This window comes from Botryllus schlosseri, chromosome 11 (genome assembly GCF_051294905.1).
Source record: "Botryllus schlosseri isolate E-star chromosome 11, Bs_hap1, whole genome shotgun sequence".
Lineage (NCBI taxonomy): Eukaryota > Metazoa > Chordata > Ascidiacea > Stolidobranchia > Styelidae > Botryllus > Botryllus schlosseri.
This window is the reverse complement of record NC_137246.1, coordinates 12138984-12160561: the sequence shown is the minus strand read 5'-3', so window position 1 is coordinate 12160561 and position 21578 is coordinate 12138984. Positions and strand designations below refer to the sequence as shown.

The 21578-nt window shown below is 39.7% G+C and overlaps 1 protein-coding gene across 1 annotated transcript in view; it reads left to right on the top strand.

Moving 5' to 3' along the window:
* The window catches only part of LOC145450125 (potassium/sodium hyperpolarization-activated cyclic nucleotide-gated channel 2-like), a 41786-nt gene extending 20440 nt beyond the window's left edge, over positions 1–21346 (top strand). The window contains exons 7-11 of the mRNA XM_080328613.1: positions 13644–13773; positions 15455–15590; positions 16311–16471; positions 18804–19064; positions 20994–21346. Of these exons, the coding sequence (XP_080184739.1) occupies positions 13644–13773; positions 15455–15590; positions 16311–16471; positions 18804–19064; positions 20994–21320 (1015 nt within the window). The 3' untranslated portion in view covers positions 21321–21346. The remainder of the gene's footprint in view (positions 1–13643; positions 13774–15454; positions 15591–16310; positions 16472–18803; positions 19065–20993) is intronic.
* The last annotated feature ends 232 nt before the right edge of the window (positions 21347–21578 follow it).

Here is a 21578-nt window from a genome sequence, read left to right as displayed (position 1 = left end):
GAATATGTACGAGTCACCAACAATAACCGCGCAAACGGAAACGTGGCTTGTAAGAGGATTTACGCAGTGCGTGCGACAGACGGCGATTCGAATATCAACAATAGTCGCGTTCGCAAACTAACACTTCAAAAAGATGTGAAATATTTGTAAAATCCTACGATCGCTCGCGAACGGCCATCACTTCCGGCATATCAATCTATCACTCAATACACAACCGAAGTTGAATTGTAATTGAATGCGTAAATTTATCACCTCGACATCAAAATTCGAAAACAACAACTTGATGCTTTATGTTCTCACTCTAATTTCATGATAAGTGTAATAAGTCCCGAATAACAGATACACCACCGGCGAGACTTGAATACCAACAAATTGTCACTTATTTCTATTCTAGCCGTAATCCTTTGTGAAGTTAACGCTTATTCAAAAAGGTGTGAAATATTTGCAAAACCCCGCGATCACTGACAAGATAATGTCTCGGACATAACCACCTTTCACGACTTGGTGTCATAACCATACCGATCGCTCACGCGGTGAAATTTTAGTAATCAGTTTGTCACAGAACTTGATTTCGCTGGTAAGATTTAACAAGTAACGAATAACAGACCGCCAGTGTCGGTAACTTGAATAGCGACAAATTGTCACTTATTTCCGCTCTAACCCTAATCCTCTGTGAAGTGAACGCTTATTCAAAAGGGTGTGATATAATTTTAAAACCCGACGACCACTCACCGGATAATGCTTCAGACATAGCAATCCCTCATGCCGCTCACAAGGTAATATTTCGGTAATTAGTTTGTCCCAGAACCATCGCAGACGGTGATTCGAAAACCAACAATTTGTCACTTGCCCGCGATCGCTATATGTTTCACGCCTCTCGAATAGTGGCTGACTTTAGTTGCGTGATAAGATCCATGAAAATATTCAATCGATGTGCTAGTTTGTCAACTTGAAATGTAACTCACTACACAAATCAAGTTGAATCGTATTTGAATGTATTGATTCGACCCAACTCAAATCCTATTAACGCGATCTGTTGAATCGAACGTGACCTGAATATTACTGACGCCAACATTCACCCTCATCGGATCATTCACACATTCCACGCCGCTGTTTTAACACTTATAGAATCAATACCAACTATCTCTGACCCGATAATATTCAATCATTTTGGTAATTTGCCAACTTTAAATCCATTCGCGGGATGTACTAAAGGTAAATCCAAATAATCCAGAATGAAATATTTGGACTTTGACATTGTGCGAATTGAAATAGGTTTGACAAACATAACTACCAACTTTGATCCAGTCACATTTCAAGATTATACTTTGAAACAATCCTTGAAACTGACAACTCTATTCACGACTGAGTTTTCCGTTTATCAAATAGAGTTTCAGTAAATACTATCGCGATATTTTAATGTGTTACTACACACAATAGAATCAATCAATGAAATAACACCTGTTGTAAATATTTCTAACTTGACAACCACTTGTGCATACCGCGATCGACTTGTGACGCGATGAGTTAAATCGGAATATTTCAATCTATTTGTCGAAACCTTGAACAAACTATCGGGTTATTTTTGTTGCAATCGAGTGAACGGAAATAGTATTACATCTCGACATCTCGCCATCTTACCATATTCAAAGAGTCAACCACGAAAACATTGTCAAGTAAATCCGTTACCCGACCAACTCAAGCAGTTAGCCAAGCATACACGAGTCCATACAAACACTAAAACCTAAAATCCATAACAAGTTCGGATGTATTCGTATCCCTACGCATCTTTTTTAATCAACTTGAAAAGTCGTTACTATTCTGTAGGATAGAGGGATTACTACGCGGTATATTCTGCAAGACAAACTAATTACTACTCGGTATATTTTGTGAGACAAAAGTAATTACTCTTTGGTACAGGGGACTTGAGCTTAACATAATATGTTTGAGTATACGAGATTTGAAAGTCTGATCGACGTAGTTGCGACTTCATTTCTTACAATCGAACGCTGGTGTTACATTGAAAGTTATCATGCTGTAAACATAAGGATTGACACATCGATTTAACATATGTAATAGTTGATCATGACTTGATTATTAAATTATTCGCGTTAATTAGACCCGGCGTTGTGTTGAAAGTTATGACAGCAACAAACTTTTCAGTACCAATGTTATTAACATATTAAGCTGTAAAACTATGCGTGTCTGAAATGTTCTTGAATGGAAAATTATTCCACCTTGGTACATATCACCCTGCGTATCGCGGATATCAGAAAATATTTTACAAATGTAATTGTCCCCACTAACCAAGACTAAAGATGAAACAACAATTTCCTTTGTTAAACAATAACCGGTACAATACTTTATCATCGTAATCAGCAGTGAGAATTGAAACACTTTCGCACATTATCCGGTGTCAAGATATCACACTAGGTGAATTGACATACCGCCGCTTGCATAATACCTAATCCGTTCACACCATTTCACATACTTTGATCATTACAAAAGTAAGTTGGAATATGTTTGCTAGATGCATTCAATTCAGTTAGAAATGTCTGGTGCACAACAATCGTAATATCAAAAAAGTACTTGCTATACACTGTTATTTGCTAAACGTGTTTTGCATTGTTGTTCATTTGTAGTATTGATTGTTCTTGAACCCTCAAATAATAATTCCCGACATGAAACCAAGCCACTGAAAGTCGTTACCATCACGAAGAAACGCTGTGTACGATGTTTGTCAAATGTATCCTACCTGGCCACCAGAAAACAATTTTCACTCACTCGAAATGAAACCAATGTGATGGTCTCCATTCGATATTTTGTTTGTGTCAAATACTTTACAATGATCACATTTGAGTGGTTGAGCTTTACATCATCAAGCTGTTATTTGTAAATCAAGATTTCGGTAAACTTGTAAATGTATCGTTTAACTAACCAACATTTAGTGATTGTTGAACATACGACTTCGAAATACTGCGTTGATCGTAATTTCCATCATCGTGATAATCGAAGTACATTTCTTTCGAATTCGTAACAACCGACTATGACATGATAAATTTTTGACAAGTTATGCTTAGAAGATTGGTTGCATATCGCAAAAAAATAATATACCACTCATATTGATACTGTTACTCCATTGATCGATATTTTCAAACGAGTAAAATTTATTACTTGAGTTTCTCCGCTTAATGTAAATGAAAACTCAGCCGTCTTTTAACATCACAAAGACATTGATAAAAAGTAGGCAATCAAACACAACACTTTGTACGACACTAATTATTGTTCCACACATCTCATTTCATACTAAGTGTACACGAAAGATATTCATGACACATGAAAATATTCGCTCATGCTACGAACATACGCAATGATTGGTGGTGCTTTCAAACTGTTTCGATATCACAAGAACTTTATTGTCTGAATGGGTGTTCATGTATCTTAATAATCAAATAGTTCAACACAGAACTAGTACGAACAGAAACATCAGAGTTGTTTACACAAAAGTTTGTATGTGTACAGTATGCGAATACCATGTGTAAGTCCAGCGCAATTGTGGTATCCATCCGAGTTTAGTTAACACAAATTTATTACAACGGAGCCACGTAAACTTTCGTGAAAGAAAAGCATACTCACTTCCAGAGGGTTATGTCAATACCATAGCAGTAAATCAGCTACTCCAACAAGAAAGTACATATGTTTTCTTGTCACGATCCTTACATCTTTCACATAGATCAATCTACTTTGCTAACGAAAAGTGCTGAGTCATCACATGATCGCCCTCACAACAAAACAGCTAGTAGATATTATCATTCAAAATATTCCTAACCCTTTACACACCAGTGACAAATCATACAACGAATATGTTTTGTGGGTCGAATTGTTGTTCAGTGTCAAGTCTACCTGTTGAAACGTACATTAAAACAGCGCAATTCAATTAAAACCACGAATCTATTTTCATTTCCTCACAAACTGTCACATACAGAAAAATAAATTTTATTCCACCAAAACATACTTGTAACCAATCGCTTTCATTAAACACACAACACCATAAAAGTATTTACTTTCTACAACATAGACATTCCGATGTAGTCAAGAAATATTTTTATTAATCAAAATCATCGACTTCTGTTTACGGCGTTAGTGTGTGCATGTCATACATGTGGGATCCGTATTAAAATGGACACGACACGACTGAATGTAAGGAGATAGAAGTCTATCGCATAGATTTACATGTGGTCTTCGCTACGGTTTCAAAAAACGAATCATCTCTTTTGCATTGATCGAGACCGAGCAAGTTAGTTAATGGCCATGATTGTGTTTGTCATATGCGAATGATAGGGTTACTGTCAAATCTACATACAACAACCTTCTGGCAATCATAATAGCAATTTCATTTTCTCCCTTCGTAATTGTAGACTCACGACAAGTATATTGTACAACTCGACAGCTACGTTTAACAACACCAACGACACTAAACATACGATACCTACCCAAGTAAAATTACCATTTTCACCTGGAGGTCAGTCGTTACCAGAGTAAAAAATACCATTGTCCTTTGGAGATTTATCGTTTACTCAGAGTAGCAATACATTTTCACTTCGTGGTTTTAATTGAATTGCGCTGTTTTAATGTACGTTTCAACAGGTAGACTTGACACTGAACAACAATTCGACCCACAAAACATATTCGTTGTATGATTTGTCACTGGTGTGTAAAGGGTTAGGAATATTTTGAATGATAATATCTACTGGCTGTTTTGTTGTGAGGGCGATCATGTGATGACTCAGCACTTTTCGTTAGCAAAGTATATTGATCTATGTGAAAGATGTAAGGATCGTGACTAGAAAACATATGTACTTTCTTGTTGGAGTAGCTGATTTACTGCTATGGTATTGACATAACCCTCTGGAAGTGAGTATGCTTTTCTTTCACGAAAGTTTACGTGGCTCCGTTGTAATAAATTTGTGTTAACTAAACTCGGATGGATACCACAATTGCGCTGGACTTACACATGGTATTCGCATACTGTACACATACAAACTTTTGTGTAAACAACTCTGATGTTTCTGTTCGTACTAGTTCTGTGTTGAACTATTTGATTATTAAGATACATGAACACCCATTCAGACAATAAAGTTCTTGTGATATCGAAACAGTTTGAAAGCACCACCAATCATTGCGTATGTTCGTAGCATGAGCGAATATTTTCATGTGTCATGAATATCTTTCGTGTACACTTAGTATGAAATGAGATGTGTGGAACAATAATTAGTGTCGTACAAAGTGTTGTGTTTGATTGCCTACTTTTTATCAATGTCTTTGTGATGTTAAAAGACGGCTGAGTTTTCATTTACATTAAGCGGAGAAACTCAAGTAATAAATTTTACTCGTTTGAAAATATCGATCAATGGAGTAACAGTATCAATATGAGTGGTATATTATTTTTTTGCGATATGCAACCAATCTTCTAAGCATAACTTGTCAAAAATTTATCATGTCATAGTCGGTTGTTACGAATTCGAAAGAAATGTACTTCGATTATCACGATGATGGAAATTACGATCAACGCAGTATTTCGAAGTCGTATGTTCAACAATCACTAAATGTTGGTTAGTTAAACGATACATTTACAAGTTTACCGAAATCTTGATTTACAAATAACAGCTTGATGATGTAAAGCTCAACCACTCAAATGTGATCATTGTAAAGTATTTGACACAAACAAAATATCGAATGGAGACCATCACATTGGTTTCATTTCGAGTGAGTGAAAATTGTTTTCTGGTGGCCAGGTAGGATACATTTGACAAACATCGTACACAGCGTTTCTTCGTGATGGTAACGACTTTCAGTGGCTTGGTTTCATGTCGGGAATTATTATTTGAGGGTTCAAGAACAATCAATACTACAAATGAACAACAATGCAAAACACGTTTAGCAAATAACAGTGTATAGCAAGTACTTTTTTGATATTACGATTGTTGTGCACCAGACATTTCTAACTGAATTGAATGCATCTAGCAAACATATTCCAACTTACTTTTGTAATGATCAAAGTATGTGAAATGGTGTGAACGGATTAGGTATTATGCAAGCGGCGGTATGTCAATTCACCTAGTGTGATATCTTGACACCGGATAATGTGCGAAAGTGTTTCAATTCTCACTGCTGATTACGATGATAAAGTATTGTACCGGTTATTGTTTAACAAAGGAAATTGTTGTTTCATCTTTAGTCTTGGTTAGTGGGGACAATTACATTTGTAAAATATTTTCTGATATCCGCGATACGCAGGGTGATATGTACCAAGGTGGAATAATTTTCCATTCAAGAACATTTCAGACACGCATAGTTTTACAGCTTAATATGTTAATAACATTGGTACTGAAAAGTTTGTTGCTGTCATAACTTTCAACACAACGCCGGGTCTAATTAACGCGAATAATTTAATAATCAAGTCATGATCAACTATTACATATGTTAAATCGATGTGTCAATCCTTATGTTTACAGCATGATAACTTTCAATGTAACACCAGCGTTCGATTGTAAGAAATGAAGTCGCAACTACGTCGATCAGACTTTCAAATCTCGTATACTCAAACATATTATGTTAAGCTCAAGTCCCCTGTACCAAAGAGTAATTACTTTTGTCTCACAAAATATACCGAGTAGTAATTAGTTTGTCTTGCAGAATATACCGCGTAGTAATCCCTCTATCCTACAGAATAGTAACGACTTTTCAAGTTGATTAAAAAAGATGCGTAGGGATACGAATACATCCGAACTTGTTATGGATTTTAGGTTTTAGTGTTTGTATGGACTCGTGTATGCTTGGCTAACTGCTTGAGTTGGTCGGGTAACGGATTTACTTGACAATGTTTTCGTGGTTGACTCTTTGAATATGGTAAGATGGCGAGATGTCGAGATGTAATACTATTTCCGTTCACTCGATTGCAACAAAAATAACCCGATAGTTTGTTCAAGGTTTCGACAAATAGATTGAAATATTCCGATTTAACTCATCGCGTCACAAGTCGATCGCGGTATGCACAAGTGGTTGTCAAGTTAGAAATATTTACAACAGGTGTTATTTCATTGATTGATTCTATTGTGTGTAATAACACATTAAAATATCGCGATAGTATTTACTGAAACTCTATTTGATAAACGGAAAACTCAGTCGTGAATAGAGTTGTCAGTTTCAAGGATTGTTTCAAAGTATAATCTTGAAATGTGACTGGATCAAAGTTGGTAGTCATGTTTGTCAAACCTATTTCAATTCGCACAATGTCAAAGTCCAAATATTTCATTCTGGATTATTTGGATTTACCTTTAGTACATCCCGCGAATGGATTTAAAGTTGGCAAATTACCAAAATGATTGAATATTATCGGGTCAGAGATAGTTGGTATTGATTCTATAAGTGTTAAAACAGCGGCGTGGAATGTGTGAATGATCCGATGAGGGTGAATGTTGGCGTCAGTAATATTCAGGTTACGTTCGATTCAACAGATCGCGTTAATAGGATTTGAGTTGGGTCGAATCAATACATTCAAATACGATTCAACTTGATTTGTGTAGTGAGTTACATTTCAAGTTGACAAACTAGCACATCGATTGAATATTTTCATGGATCTTATCACGCAACTAAAGTCAGCCACTATTCGAGAGGCGTGAAACATATAGCGATCGCGGGCAAGTGACAAATTGTTGGTTTTCGAATCACCGTCTGCGATGGTTCTGGGACAAACTAATTACCGAAATATTACCTTGTGAGCGGCATGAGGGATTGCTATGTCTGAAGCATTATCCGTTGAGTGGTCGTCGGGTTTTAAAATTATATCACACCCTTTTGAATTAGCGTTCACTACACAGAGGATTAGGGTTAGAGCGGAAATAAGTGACAATTTGTCGCTATTCAAGTTACCGACACTGGCGGTCTGTTATTCGTTACTTGTTAAATCTTACCAGCGAAATCAAGTTCTGTGACAAACTGATTACTAAATTACCCTGTGACATGTCGGACCACGACGCAGTCTTCGCGAAAATCCAGCTGCATAATAGGGTTCACAATCCAACCAGAAAGGCATGGAAAAACAACACACAGACCTACCTAAGGGAGGATTTTAGGGAGGAACTCGAGAGAAGGTGGGGAAAATGGAGAACTCTATACCCCCTCATTTACACAACTCGGGTAGAATGGTGGACGGCCATCAAAACACGTATAAAGAACCTAACGATCAAATATACAAAAAAGGCAGCCAGAGAAAAGAGGGAGGAGATAGAAAAGAAAGAAAGCTCTCTAACAAGAGCAAGACAACACGCCCTACGCAATAACCACCCAACACGTGAATACATAAAAGCCAAAAGAGACCTCTGGAGGGCAAAAAGGGAGGAGCTAAATAAGCAAAAAAAAGAAGCAAAAGCAGACCAGAACACGATCCTGGATAACAACCCTTATCTCTTATGCAAAAAACTAAAAAAAAGGAGGGAGGTAGCGACGATCAAACAACTAAAGACCCCAGAGGGGAACAACACCAATAATGAGAGAGAGATCAGGGAAATAGTCGAGACCTTCTATAAGAGCTTATATGCGGCGAGAAGCAAGAACACCCGCATTGCGGATGACTTCCTTGACGCAATGCAGAAAACGCTCAACACAGAGCAAAGAGACAAACTCGATGGTAAAATCCAAGAGGATGAACTACGAACTGCAATATTACAACAAAAAAGAAACAAAACGCCAGGGGAAGATGGTCTTAGCGCCGAGCTCTATACCAACAATCTGGAAATCATCGCAGAAGGCCTACTGGAGGTCTACAATGAGATATATGGTGATCTAAAAGTAAACAGGGACCTCGCAAGGGCTACCCTCAAGGTGATCTACAAAAAGGGGGAAAAGGATGACATAAAGAACTATAGACCAATCAGTCTCCTGAATGTAGACCACAAAATCATAAGTCGAATACTAACAAACCGCCTGAAACATCTCCTACCGAAAATAACGCATGAAGATCAGCACGTAAATCCCCCCAAAACAATTGGGCAAATGAACTTATTGCTAAGAGAGATAGCAGAGGAAATGAGAAGATCACAGAAGGGCACCATCATCTCGATTGATTTCGAGAAGGCCTATGACTCGATCAACCATGAGTTCCTCCTAGACACACTAAAAAGAGCAGGATTAGGCGAGAAATTCTGCGGTTTCTTTAAAAAAATATACCATCAAGCCGAAGCAAGAATCTCCATAGGGGGCGAGGTAGGAGAATGCATGCCACTATGGAAAGAGGGATAAAACAAGGAGACCCAATCTCCATGCTCCTCTTCACGATTGCAACCGAACCATTGCTCAGACACCTAGAACAAGACCTCACAGGTTATAAACTACCAGGAGTAAGGAGAAGATTTATATCCCCCGCCTACGCCGACGATCTCACACTAACCCTGGAAGACCAACCTGAAGCACAACAAGCATTAGAAACAATAAACAACTTTGGAGAAGCAAGTGGTCTCAAGATCAACAAAAACAAAACCAGTGGGATTGACTATCAAGAGAACGGGAAACAACCAAACCTTCTAGCAATCAAGTGGGTACAGAAAATGGAAATTCTGGGTCATACCATCTGTAGAGAGGTCCCAAACCAACGCGAGCCCTGGAAGGCCCCGATCGCTACAGCCCGGGACTTGATGAAAGAGATCGAGAATATGAAACTAAATACGCCCCAGAGAATACATCTTCTGAGAACTAACATTCTCCCGCTCTTTACGTATCCAGCGTCGCTATCAAGAATGCCCCTAAGTATAAGAGGAGAGCTTAGACGTGCGACGGTGACTTTCCTCTTCGGAAAAGGAAAAACACCAGAATACTCCAAAATCATCCAGAAAGAGAATATAGGTGGGAGGGAGGTCATTGACATCCCAACCCACACGGACATAATACTGATCAAACCAGTGGTAAAATACCTCAGAAGGACGCAAATCAGCCCACTGGAGGCGTGGGACATGAGGCTGGACCACCAGCTAGCTCTCTCCCTAAGGAGATACAGACCCGACCTAGTAAACAACACCAGACCACATGCGCTAACACCGAGTACACACTGGAAAGAAATAATCAGAGTAATGAATGAACTGGGATTCGAAAAGGAACACATCAACATGAGAAACAATAACAAGCTATACAGTGGGGCAATCCAACGTAAACACGAGCGACAAATAACTGAAATGCAAGGACCCAATTGGATGAACATACAAAATAGAATGCTGACACCTATGCAGAGGGACCTGAACTGGCGCATTGCCAGCGACATTATGAACACCAATGAGTCTCTCTACGCAAGAGCGCTAACGGAAGAAAGGGAATGCCAACTCTGCAGAAATACGGTGGAGACTACCCCCCACATCTTTGTTAGATGTAAAAAAAACAGAAGAAGCGATAACCGCCATAGAAAGAGCCTGGTATACAGTAATAGGACAACGTTTGGAAATAGCAACAATACAAACCATAATATACATGGAACCGGAAAAAGACACTCCTGAACGGCTTCACGACATACTCACGATACTGATTACAATACTAAAGCAAGCAACCTGGACGACAAGAAATGACATAAAGTACAGAAGCCGGAACCTTGAACACAACCAGATCACAAAATCCGTTAAAAGACGATTAAAATTGAGGAATAAAATGCAGGATGACGAGCAATTAGAGACAGTGCTAAGAGACCTAACCGAGGCACTAACGTAAGATCCTGCGGGTGGCACAGTGGTGAAAAGAGCGAGAAAATAATGGAATACAGTGAGCAAATGCTAAGAAACCCACCGAGCGCTATAGATATTCTGTCAGAGTATGATATACCGCGAGGTGTGGCCAACACCAACAAATGTTGGGATTGCTATGTCTGAAGCATTGTCCGGTGAGTGGTCGTCGGGTTTTAAAATTATATCACACCCTTTTGAATAAGCGTTCACTTCACAGAGGATTAGGGTTAGAGCGGAAATAAGTGACAATTTGTCGCTATTCAAGTTACCGACACTGGCGGTCTGTTATTCGTTACTTGTTAAATCTTACCAGCGAAATCAAGTTCTGTGACAAACTGATTACTAAAATTTCACCGCGTGAGCGATCGGTATGGTTATGACACCAAGTCGTGAAAGATGGTTATGTCCGAGACATTATCTTGTCAGTGATCGCGGGGTTTTGCAAATATTTCACACCTTTTTGAATAAGCGTTAACTTCACAAAGGATTACGGCTAGAATAGAAATAAGTGACAATTTGTTGGTATTCAAGTCTCGCCGGTGGTGTATCTGTTATTCGGCACTTATTACACTTACCATGAAATTAGAGTGAGAACATAAAGCATCAAGTTGTTGTTTTCGAATTTTGATGTCGAGGTGATAAATTTACGCATTCAATTACAATTCAACTTCGGTTGTGTATTGAGTGATAGATTGATATGCCGGAAGTGATGGCCGTTCGCGAGCGATCGTAGGATTTTACAAATATTTCACATCTTTTTGAAGTGTTAGTTTGCGAACGCGACTATTGTTGATATTCGAATCGCCGTCTGTCGCACGCACTGCGTAAATCCTCTTACAAGCCACGTTTCCGTTTGCGCGGTTATTGTTGGTGACTTGTACATATTCAACACCGCGCGAGAGATGTCTATACTCGAAAGTACGAATCATCGCCGCGTCCATAAGAATATCGATATATCATTGTCGTGCTCGCCGTAATTTGGGATATACACATTACCTAAGGACCAATCACATGACTATTTCCTTGATACATATTCAACACGAAGTACAACATGCCAACAACGAAGCCGCGTGCGAGCTATCCCTATGCTGAAAAGGGTTACCGTGCGACCACAAGACACAATAGCCGCATGCCGCCGCCGCCATAAGACAAAAGAGCCGCTTGCTACCCCCGGTTTCCCAGCCGCTTGCGACCGCCGCCATAAGACATAAGAGCCGCTTGCCACCCCCGCCATAAGACGCAATAGCCGCTCGCCACCCCGCCATAAGGCATAAGGAGCCGCTCGCCACCCCCGGTTTTCCAGCCGCTCGCGACCCCGCCATAAGAGCCCCAGGCACACCCAGACCGATCTACTTAACTACTCACGTGCATCACGCTCGCTGAAAAGCTCACCCTGAACTCATCCGCTTAAGATTGATGCTGATGCACGTAATGACGTGCACGTAAAGACGTGCTACCCGCACTTCAGCAAAGCAATGTAGTTTACGAATTTAAGTGTCACTGTGATTGTGGCTACGTGGGAAGAACGTCAAAGCGCTTGCAGGAACGCATAAATCAGCATGTCCCTAGATTCATTAGAACACGCTCGATGAAAAGCTCACCCTTAACTCACCCGCTCAAGATTGATGCGGACCAATCAAAGGCCATAAATTCTGCAATTGGCAAACACTTGTTGGATAATCCCGCCTGTGCGAAAAATTATCGAGACGACAGATTTCGCATACTCGGAAAGGGTCGCTCACACTTTCATTTGTGCGCCTTGGAGTCGACTTTTATCAAAATACACCAGCCAAGGCTGTGTCAACAAAAAGAGTTCGTGTATCATCTAAAAATAGTACATTGAACGGCCTCGTATTCGACATTTCGTGCTGGTGACGTCATATTTTGTGTTACGATTGTTGATATAAGCTGTTCTTTCGAATTCTCTACTAGTTGCTGACGATTACCCCTGACGAGTGTCAGCCGAAAATATTCTGGTTCATTTTAATATGAATATACTATTCAATAATCCGATTTGTGCGAATAATTATCGAGACGAGCGATTTCGAATCGTTGGGCGAGGCCGTTCACAATTCCATTTGTGTGCCTTAGAGTCGACTTTTATCAAAATACACCAACCAAAACTCTGTCAACAAAAGGAGTTCGTGTACCACCTAAAAATAGTACATTGAACGCTCTCTCATTCACGAAATTTCATGCTGGTGACTTTGTGATACGATTGTTCTTTCCAATTCTCTACTAGTTGCTGATGATTACCCCTGACGAGTGTCAGCCAAAAATATTCGGATTAATTTCAATATGAATATACTATTCAATTGTATATTGAAGTTCTGTACCTCCAAGAAGCTCTTCAAAAACCCTTTGTTTAAAACATGTTTTAAACAATGTTTTAAACAAAGGCCTTGAAAAAGAATTGTGTTATTTCAAGTTGTAAATGTATGCCATAATTGTGTAAATACTTTCACAGAACATGTTGTATGAGCCTACGGACAATTACCACCCGATATAGCCGACTTATATCGATGTGGGATGGTAGGAACCCTCAAAATAGTCGGCTCAACAGCAATAGTACAGATATGTCGTGAAAGGAGCTATATTTACCCAATATTTTCAATTGTCAATGTTAAATTAAATCCATACACCGGCAATGTTACTTATTTTTATGCTGTATAGTGGTTTGTTTCTCGAATCGTATGGAAGGTGATTAAAATGCCTAGCCCTAGAATGTCATTTTACAAGTATCATGAAACTCAAATAATAAATTCGCCAAGAAGTCAAAATCATTTGTGGATGTAGCTCCATCGCCTGTATCGCTATATACTATATAGCTATTAAATTTAAAAGTATCCAAAATGATCGATATTTTACGTTTCGACTCAGATTAATTCGAGGCCTTCACCGATGGGAAGAAGTCTTCAACTTGCAATATGATTTCGCCGTGTCGGTTCTACGATTTTTCTACATGGTCGTTTTCATAGTAATCACAATGCACTTCAATGGATGTTTGCTGGTAAGTCGTAAGTTTCCACCCACAATACTTCTGCAAAAATGACGCGTGAAAATTTGCACCTACATAAGAGAATGATATATATCACCATAGAAGTATTAAAGTCATCAGCACCGTAACTGCCGCACCCCAAACCCCCCAATTGGGGGGGGCCCGAGCTCGAAGGGGGCCCAAAATTATTTCGTGAATTAGCATAAATCATAGCGTATTTTTTGAAAATTTATGCAAAGTTTTCAAAATTTGTTCGCGCTGCGCGCGAATTCAAGCAGCCATTTTTCTATATTATTAGATATTGGACCATTACCGCGCCACGGCCCACCAAGACATACAATCAAGTTTTTGGCCATATAACATGCGACTCCAAGAAGTGTGCCAGAACGATCGGTAGCGAGAAAAGCTTGGCCGAAAAGGTCTATGCCCTTATGCAGACCGAAAACTTCGTTATATAGGCTATACAAAATACATATAGGTTTAATTGTCCATAGGCTCCTGAATGACTGGCGCCGAATGTTCCTGTCTTTGCAATCTGAACCTCACGAGACAATTACCATCCCGCTGGGGAAAATTTTATGCCAGTGAAGAAATACCAATTTGAAATCGTGTGCGTCTCTTAGTTTAGAAGCCTACGTTTGGGCGATTCTATATTTTTTGATATAGCAGACTGGAAGTCACGAAATAACACCATAACGAAGTCATATCAACGGGTCCGCCCGCCCGAAGATGTTTAATCAATATTTACGCGCCCTCTCGTTTTCAAGACACTTCACTCAGCTCAACCGGTAAATCTAATTAAGTGAGTAGAGAGGACAATAAATTGATAGCATAATATATATGCAATCACCGATCTGATTGACCGATTTTATCATAAATTATCGAAAATTTTCGCGCCTCGCTATCGCTCGGCTCACAATACAGTACAGATAATTTCGTGACAAACGCGAACAACGTAATGGGTGCCTGACGAGGTGCTGTTTAATTATTATTGAGTGGTCCTACCTTTTCAAACACACCTCACTCAGCTCTACTCGCAAATCTGATTACGTCAGCAGAGAGAAGATAAAAATTGATAACAAATACGCAATTCCCGATCATACTGACTGATGAAATCATAAATTTTCCGCGCTTCGCGCGCTTATAGGCGACAAAAACTGATACACTAAACAAAGTCCCAGAGTTTAAGATGAATAGTGGTAAACAGTGTATCGCCGAAGGGGGGGTCTGGGGGCAAGGCCCCCTAGAAGTTCGGTCTATAACTCTATGGGGGGCCCAAGACCAAAGTTTTGGGGGGGGGGCCTGACGAAGTGCTGTTACGGCCCTGAAAGTCATGATATATATACTATTGCAATTGATGTATAGCGAGGAAAGCAATATTCAAGTTCTGTACCTAGAGTTGCGTTTAAAACAAATCGTCGTTTAAAACATAATGTCTTAAACAGGGGTCTCATTTTAAAGATGTTTGTTTCAAAATGATTTTTGTTTTAAATGCAACCCTCTCTGTACCACAAACCAAGTATCGCAATAGACTTGGTTTATGGTTCACGAGCCAAACTATAACAGTTAGACTAGCGTGGACTCTTTGTGATATCTTCGCTAATTGAGTCAAGTAATAATAACATAAAAGGCCTGCTTATTTGATAGCGAAACCTCGTAAAAGTAATAAATAATATTCAATATATACTCGCAGTATATGGTACCGATGTTTTACGACTTTCCTGAAGATACCTGGGTCAGGATGAGAGGCTTAGACCATCCCAACGTAACGTGGTGGGAGGCGTATTCATGGTCACTTATCAAAAGTACATCTCACATGCTGTGCATCGGTAAGATTTTCGCAATTTTCATCTTCTCTTTGGGGGTAAACTCGGATAAGTTATTCACTCACATAGTTTAATGTTACGAAACGATTATGAATAAAGTTGTGAGGATAAAGACTTGTACCCGCTGTAGAAACGGCTTTTTATATGTATGTAGGTTGTAAATTTACATTGGACATTTGCGCCGTAATAGACTTGGCATAGTGTACTTTAGGATTTCTGTTGGAATCAGTTCAATCTTTCGGAGATGTGATTAGGAATTTATATTTTGGTGTAGGGAACCGACTTAAGTTTAATGCTTATGGAACTTTGGAATGAATTCTAGCTTGTTTCAGATATGTACTAGAATTATGTCTCAATATAAAATCAGATTTTGAATAAAACAATTTCCTCCGCTCCGAGGAAATCCATTCCCCCCGTGTTTATAACTACCATGCTCACAGAATTTAGTTTCGAAATTCTGGCAACAGAGATGCAACGATAATTAAGAAAGTTGTTGCGACCCAAGCCACTTGCTTGGATGCTATTTAGGCTTTACACGTTGAACTTGTGAAATATAGTTTTATCCGGTCTTGAAAATCTCTATACTTGCATGCCCTTGAATGTCTATATTATATATACTTGAGTATAATTTAACAATATTACATTTACTTGACCAGTGAATGCTATGATCACCTCTGCATAATTTAATCCTATTATCGTTTTACAATTCCGGAAATTTAATAGGATTCAGTCAAGTGATACCGACTGGGATCATTGATTTATGGGTTACCATGATCAGCCAAATATCGGGAGCGTGCATATTCGCCATTTTTGTCAGCAACGCCATAAACCTCATGGAAGAGATGGACCTCACCAACGATGCTTACCAAATGAAGCTCTCTCAGGCAAATATATTAGCACTTATATTCGTTATTGCGATGATGTGAATTCTAAGCGATGCGATGCATCGAAAGTAAAATAGCGTGACGACCGTGGACCAGAGGTTGGCAAACCTGGTTACTGGTTTCCAAAATCTGAATAGATAGTCCAAGGGCAACGACCGACACTACGATGAGCAATCGATTGAAGATCAAATTATTCCCACTACAAATTTCAGCTGCCTTGACGAAAATTTAGGAGCATAGTATTTAAAAAATATCGTGTAGTCAGGGATTCATTGTGACGATGCACCGAGCAAAGATGACTTTACAATGTGAAACTATAGATTAGTATCCTCCGTAGGTTAGTTATCTATAGTCAAACCGGAAAACTTGAGAGACATGGGTGCTTTTGAAGTATAGTTTTGTGTTGCATTCAAAACAAACATATTGAAAGGAGGCCCTTGTTTGTTTTTATCGTTGTTGTATTTTCAGCCATGATTTAATACACACGAAAATTGAATAGTATATTCATATTAAAATGAACCCGAATATTTTCGGCTGACACTCGTCAGGGGTAATCGTCAGCAACTAGTAGAGAATTCGAAAGAACAGCGTATATCAACAATCGCAACACAAAATATGACGTCACCAGCACGAAATGTCGAATACGAGAGCGTTCAATGTACTATTTTTAGATGATACACGGCATACTCGGAAAGGGTCGCTCACACTTTCATTTGTGCGCCTTGGAGTCGACTTTTATCAAAATACACCAGCCAAGGCTGTGTCAACAAAAAGAGTTCGTGTATCATCTAAAAAATAGTACATTGAACGCTCTCGTATTCGACATTTCGTGCTGGTGACGTCATATTTTGTGTTGCGATTGTTGATATACGCTGTTCTTTCGAATTCTCTACTAGTTGCTGACGATTACCCCTGACGAGTGTCAGCCGAAAATATTCGGGTTCATTTTAATATGAATATACTATTCAATTGTATATTGAAGTTCTGTACCTCAAAGAAGCTGTTCAAATATTACACACGAAAAATAACATCTGAAATTACAATATAGTGGTACGCGCGCGTTCATAGCATGAAATACTCGAAAGGTGGTTGTATTCAAGAAATATCTTCTCGCGACAAATTCACGTAGATGACTCCACGGCGGACTGTGTTGCATATAGCGCCTTACTAAACATTCTCGTCAATATAGTATATTATCCATTTAATTAGGTCATCAGCCAGTACCATGGATTGTGCAATCCTGTGTTGCGTTCACCTTAACGCAGGGGTTCTCAAACGTTTTTTGACCGGCCCCCCTTTATGATAGTGAAAAAGTCCGCGTCCCTTTATCGTCATATCACAAAATACAACCAGAATGCTAGCAATACCAAGGGTAGTTTGATGGTGTGAGAGGTTATGACTGTTGATGAGACTATTCTAAAATATGAAATTGGGACCATACATGGAGCAATAACTAAGGATTGCAGCTAAATAGCGCGGAGCGCGAAAAAAATACCAGCTGACCGCAGCTTCGCGCCCCCTGCTGATGCTTTCTCGCCCCCCCCCCCCAGTTTGAGAACCACTGCCTTAATGTAAGAGAATATATTCCTGCTTGTTGTAAATGCTGAAGCGACAAAGATATCGAGAGCTCCAGCCTTTCGTTATCGGATACGTCGACTATTTCTAGTTGCGAATGTTCATGCTAATGTTTAAAACGAAATGTTTCAAAACACCTCTTGTTTTAAATGCAACTCTATAAAAGAAAAGGACGCTGTATATTTTTGTCCTTGATGTTTTTGCGGCATGTATAGGCTACTCACACAAGATCTGTGCATATGCATACCATGAGTGCATGATGTGCACATGCCGCTGGACAAGGAAGGTGCAGATGTAGCCTTGTAAGGGTTTCTAAGTCTTGCCCCACCCCTCCACGCTATCCCGATAATGTTGAGCGCCAAGCGGGAGAGTCATATACCGGTGTTCTATTCAGGTCTTTGGTCTGACCCGGACGGGGATCGAACCGACGCCGTACCGATCGAGAAGTCGGACGCATTACCATAACGCTACCTTGTCTTTGAACCTACGTATATTTATATTTTAAAAACTTACTTGCGTCAGTAACGGTAGTTTGTTCTCCTTCCATAAAAAGACGAGGGAGGGATAGAATCCTCTATTTGTCAACCGTGTTAATCAGTAGCACACATTGTGGTAAGATAAACACGGTAAAAGACAGGTGACACGATATGACATTGTTATCCACAAATGCCATCGCTGGTCGGAGGTTACCGACCCCATATCCAGAATACAGAGTAACCCGATACACACCTGCAACGTAACCTGACCGCCGTTTTAGATTCGCCAGTACCTCGGCTTTCGTAGAGTACCGGCCACGCTGAGGCGTCAAGTGATCGACTATTTTGAGCAACGTTTTCAAGGAAAACTATTCGACGAACAGCAAATACTGAAGGAACTGAACCCTGTGCTGCGTCGAGAGGTGGTTTGGTTCAATACCGCGGAGTTAATTCATTCCGTACCACTTTTTGAAGATGTGAGCGACGACTTTGTCTATCATCTAGGATGCAGGCTGCATTATACTGTCTATCTGAAAACGCAGGTATGATGAGATCGGATCAAGCTTTATGTTTGAGCATTCAGGGATAGCCTGTGTGCTTATTATATTGAACATTCATCGATGGTAATATACTATATTGACGCATATCACATAATGAAAAATCTACATAGATTAATGTCTTGAAAAGGTTGAATTTATAACGACAATTTCCATTCTAGTAGGCCTAACTGCCACGTTCAGGGCCCTAACAGCTAGGGCTGGGCAAAATCGACTACCTGAGTGATTCGATTCAGAATCTCGTAATATGCTTCGAGTCGAGTAATCGTTATGATCATTATGACGTCATCATATAAAGTAATACATCAAAGTTCAAATATGTACCGTTTATGCCACTACAAAGAATATAATGTATTTGGTATTTTGGTACTTTGGTATTTTTTCGACCATACCGATTTCATTCCACTTGGTGACAATGATGTGGAGTAATCATGACTTCGGAAATGTACTACGTCGAGTAACCTTCGTAGCTTTGTACGATATGTTTAGTATGCTACGATACCGCCAATCAAGGTTTCAGGGCTTCAACAGTACCGAAACTATAATTCTCGTTGATAAAATAACTTTCAGGGGTGAGAAGCGGATAATTTCAGTACTCGCAAAAATCGTCTTTCACTACTCGACTCGACTCGAATCATTAAAATTAATGCTCGATTCAGATTCGAGTAGGCTACTTGAATCATTGTGCCCAGCCCTACTAACAGCCGCACTCCAAACGTCCAATTGGGAGGGATAGTCGAGATCGAAGGGGTCCAACAACATTTCGTAATTTACAACAAAGTATAAAAGTGATTTGAGAGATTTAATCAACTCAAAAATTTTCTTCGCGCATGGCGCGATGTAGCATATTTTCGCCAGTTTTCTTGTATACCCCCTGACGAAAATATGCATAATTTACAGAAAAGATTCCTACTGTTTTCACAATTATGAAAAAGCGGTGCATTCTTAATAACGCTTGAGGCCGTTGGGATGATTTAGTTTAAGTGTGTGCATGTGCAGTGCATGACCCAGTCATGTCGGTGCCGGCCATCGCCGCACTACGAAACACCAGCATGCGATGCCGCGAAGTGTGCTGCCACAAATACCTGAGGCCAGAAAAATTTGGCCGAAAATGACCGCCGCATGTTCGTAGAAACCTTGATATAAATATTCCATTGTCCGGCGTCGAATAGCCCTGTTATTGCAAACCTAGCCCCGCTCAGTTACGACCGCAGAGGAATATGATTCGTCTCACCAAGAATTGAAAAAGTGTTTATTTCAGTTTAGTGATTATCGGTGCTTCTTTTGATCATAGCTACTCTAGCCTGAAGATGTAATTATTGATGGTGTGCCCTAAATTTTTGAAGGCACCACTGTTATCAGCTCCACAGGTAAATCTGATCACATAAGCTGAGAGAGGATTAAAAAATTGATAGCAATGTGTGCACTGCAATTATACCGATACTATTCACTATTCAATATTATTTCGATCATGAATTTGAAAAATTCTTATCACTCAGCTGTCCAGCCCCTAGCTTAGAACAGAGGTGATCATTAATGAGTATACCGTTACTTTATCGAAGCACTCAAGTTGGTTTTCCCTAGTTGCACTACACGAGCGGATACGTTTTTAGACTACTTCCATTTCTACTTGAGAGCTTTCAGTTTTTTTTACCAAACTAGGCCTAGAATACTTATACTTTTCTCTTTTCTAATTGCGTGCTACTCGCTTCTTCTATAGCTTCTCTCTGAGTATAAATTTTTCGACGTTGCTTCTACCAACGATGACTATTTTGACCAACTCTGGTTTTGATTAAATAAAATTCACCATACCGGATGTGAAAGTAGATTTTACTCGATATCAAATGAATTCCGGATGCGGACCCGATGCTACAATCCGACTCCGCGTGTCCAAATAGTAAGTTATTCCGGCAGGTTATCGTGAAGGAAGGTGAACGGGCGAATCACATGTTCTTCATCATCCACGGCGAAGTCGAGATTCGCTCCAGCAGTTTCAGTAACATCCTGTGCGACGGGGCGCATTTCGGCGAGGGCGCGCTATTCGCAACCGAGATGGAGAGATCGGCCGACGTTGTGGCGCTGTGCAACGTCGACACTTATCTACTGCACAGAAAGGATTACCTCGCGTTGCTGGCCAAATTCCCGGAGGAGGCGAAAAGGATAAACAAATCAGTGAGAAGACTGAAGCTACTTTCCAATAGATATGATTTTATCCGTCGCTATTACAAGGATAGTCACTGAAAAATACAACGGCGAAGATGCGCTAATTTGTCCGCCTGGGTGATGATAGGTTGAACTGCTGTGAGCGAAGGCGTGTAATGGTAGTTTTAAAAAAAATCATCACACTGGAAGTAAGAACGCTTAATTTGTACATTTGTACAAGTATTTATTGCTCGTCACAATGAGTCAGATAATGTATACCTGGGTTTATTAGCGTTTTAGCTCTAGTAGGCCTACCCTTTTAGATTTCATGAACGTTTAACGTCTACAATAGTCGTC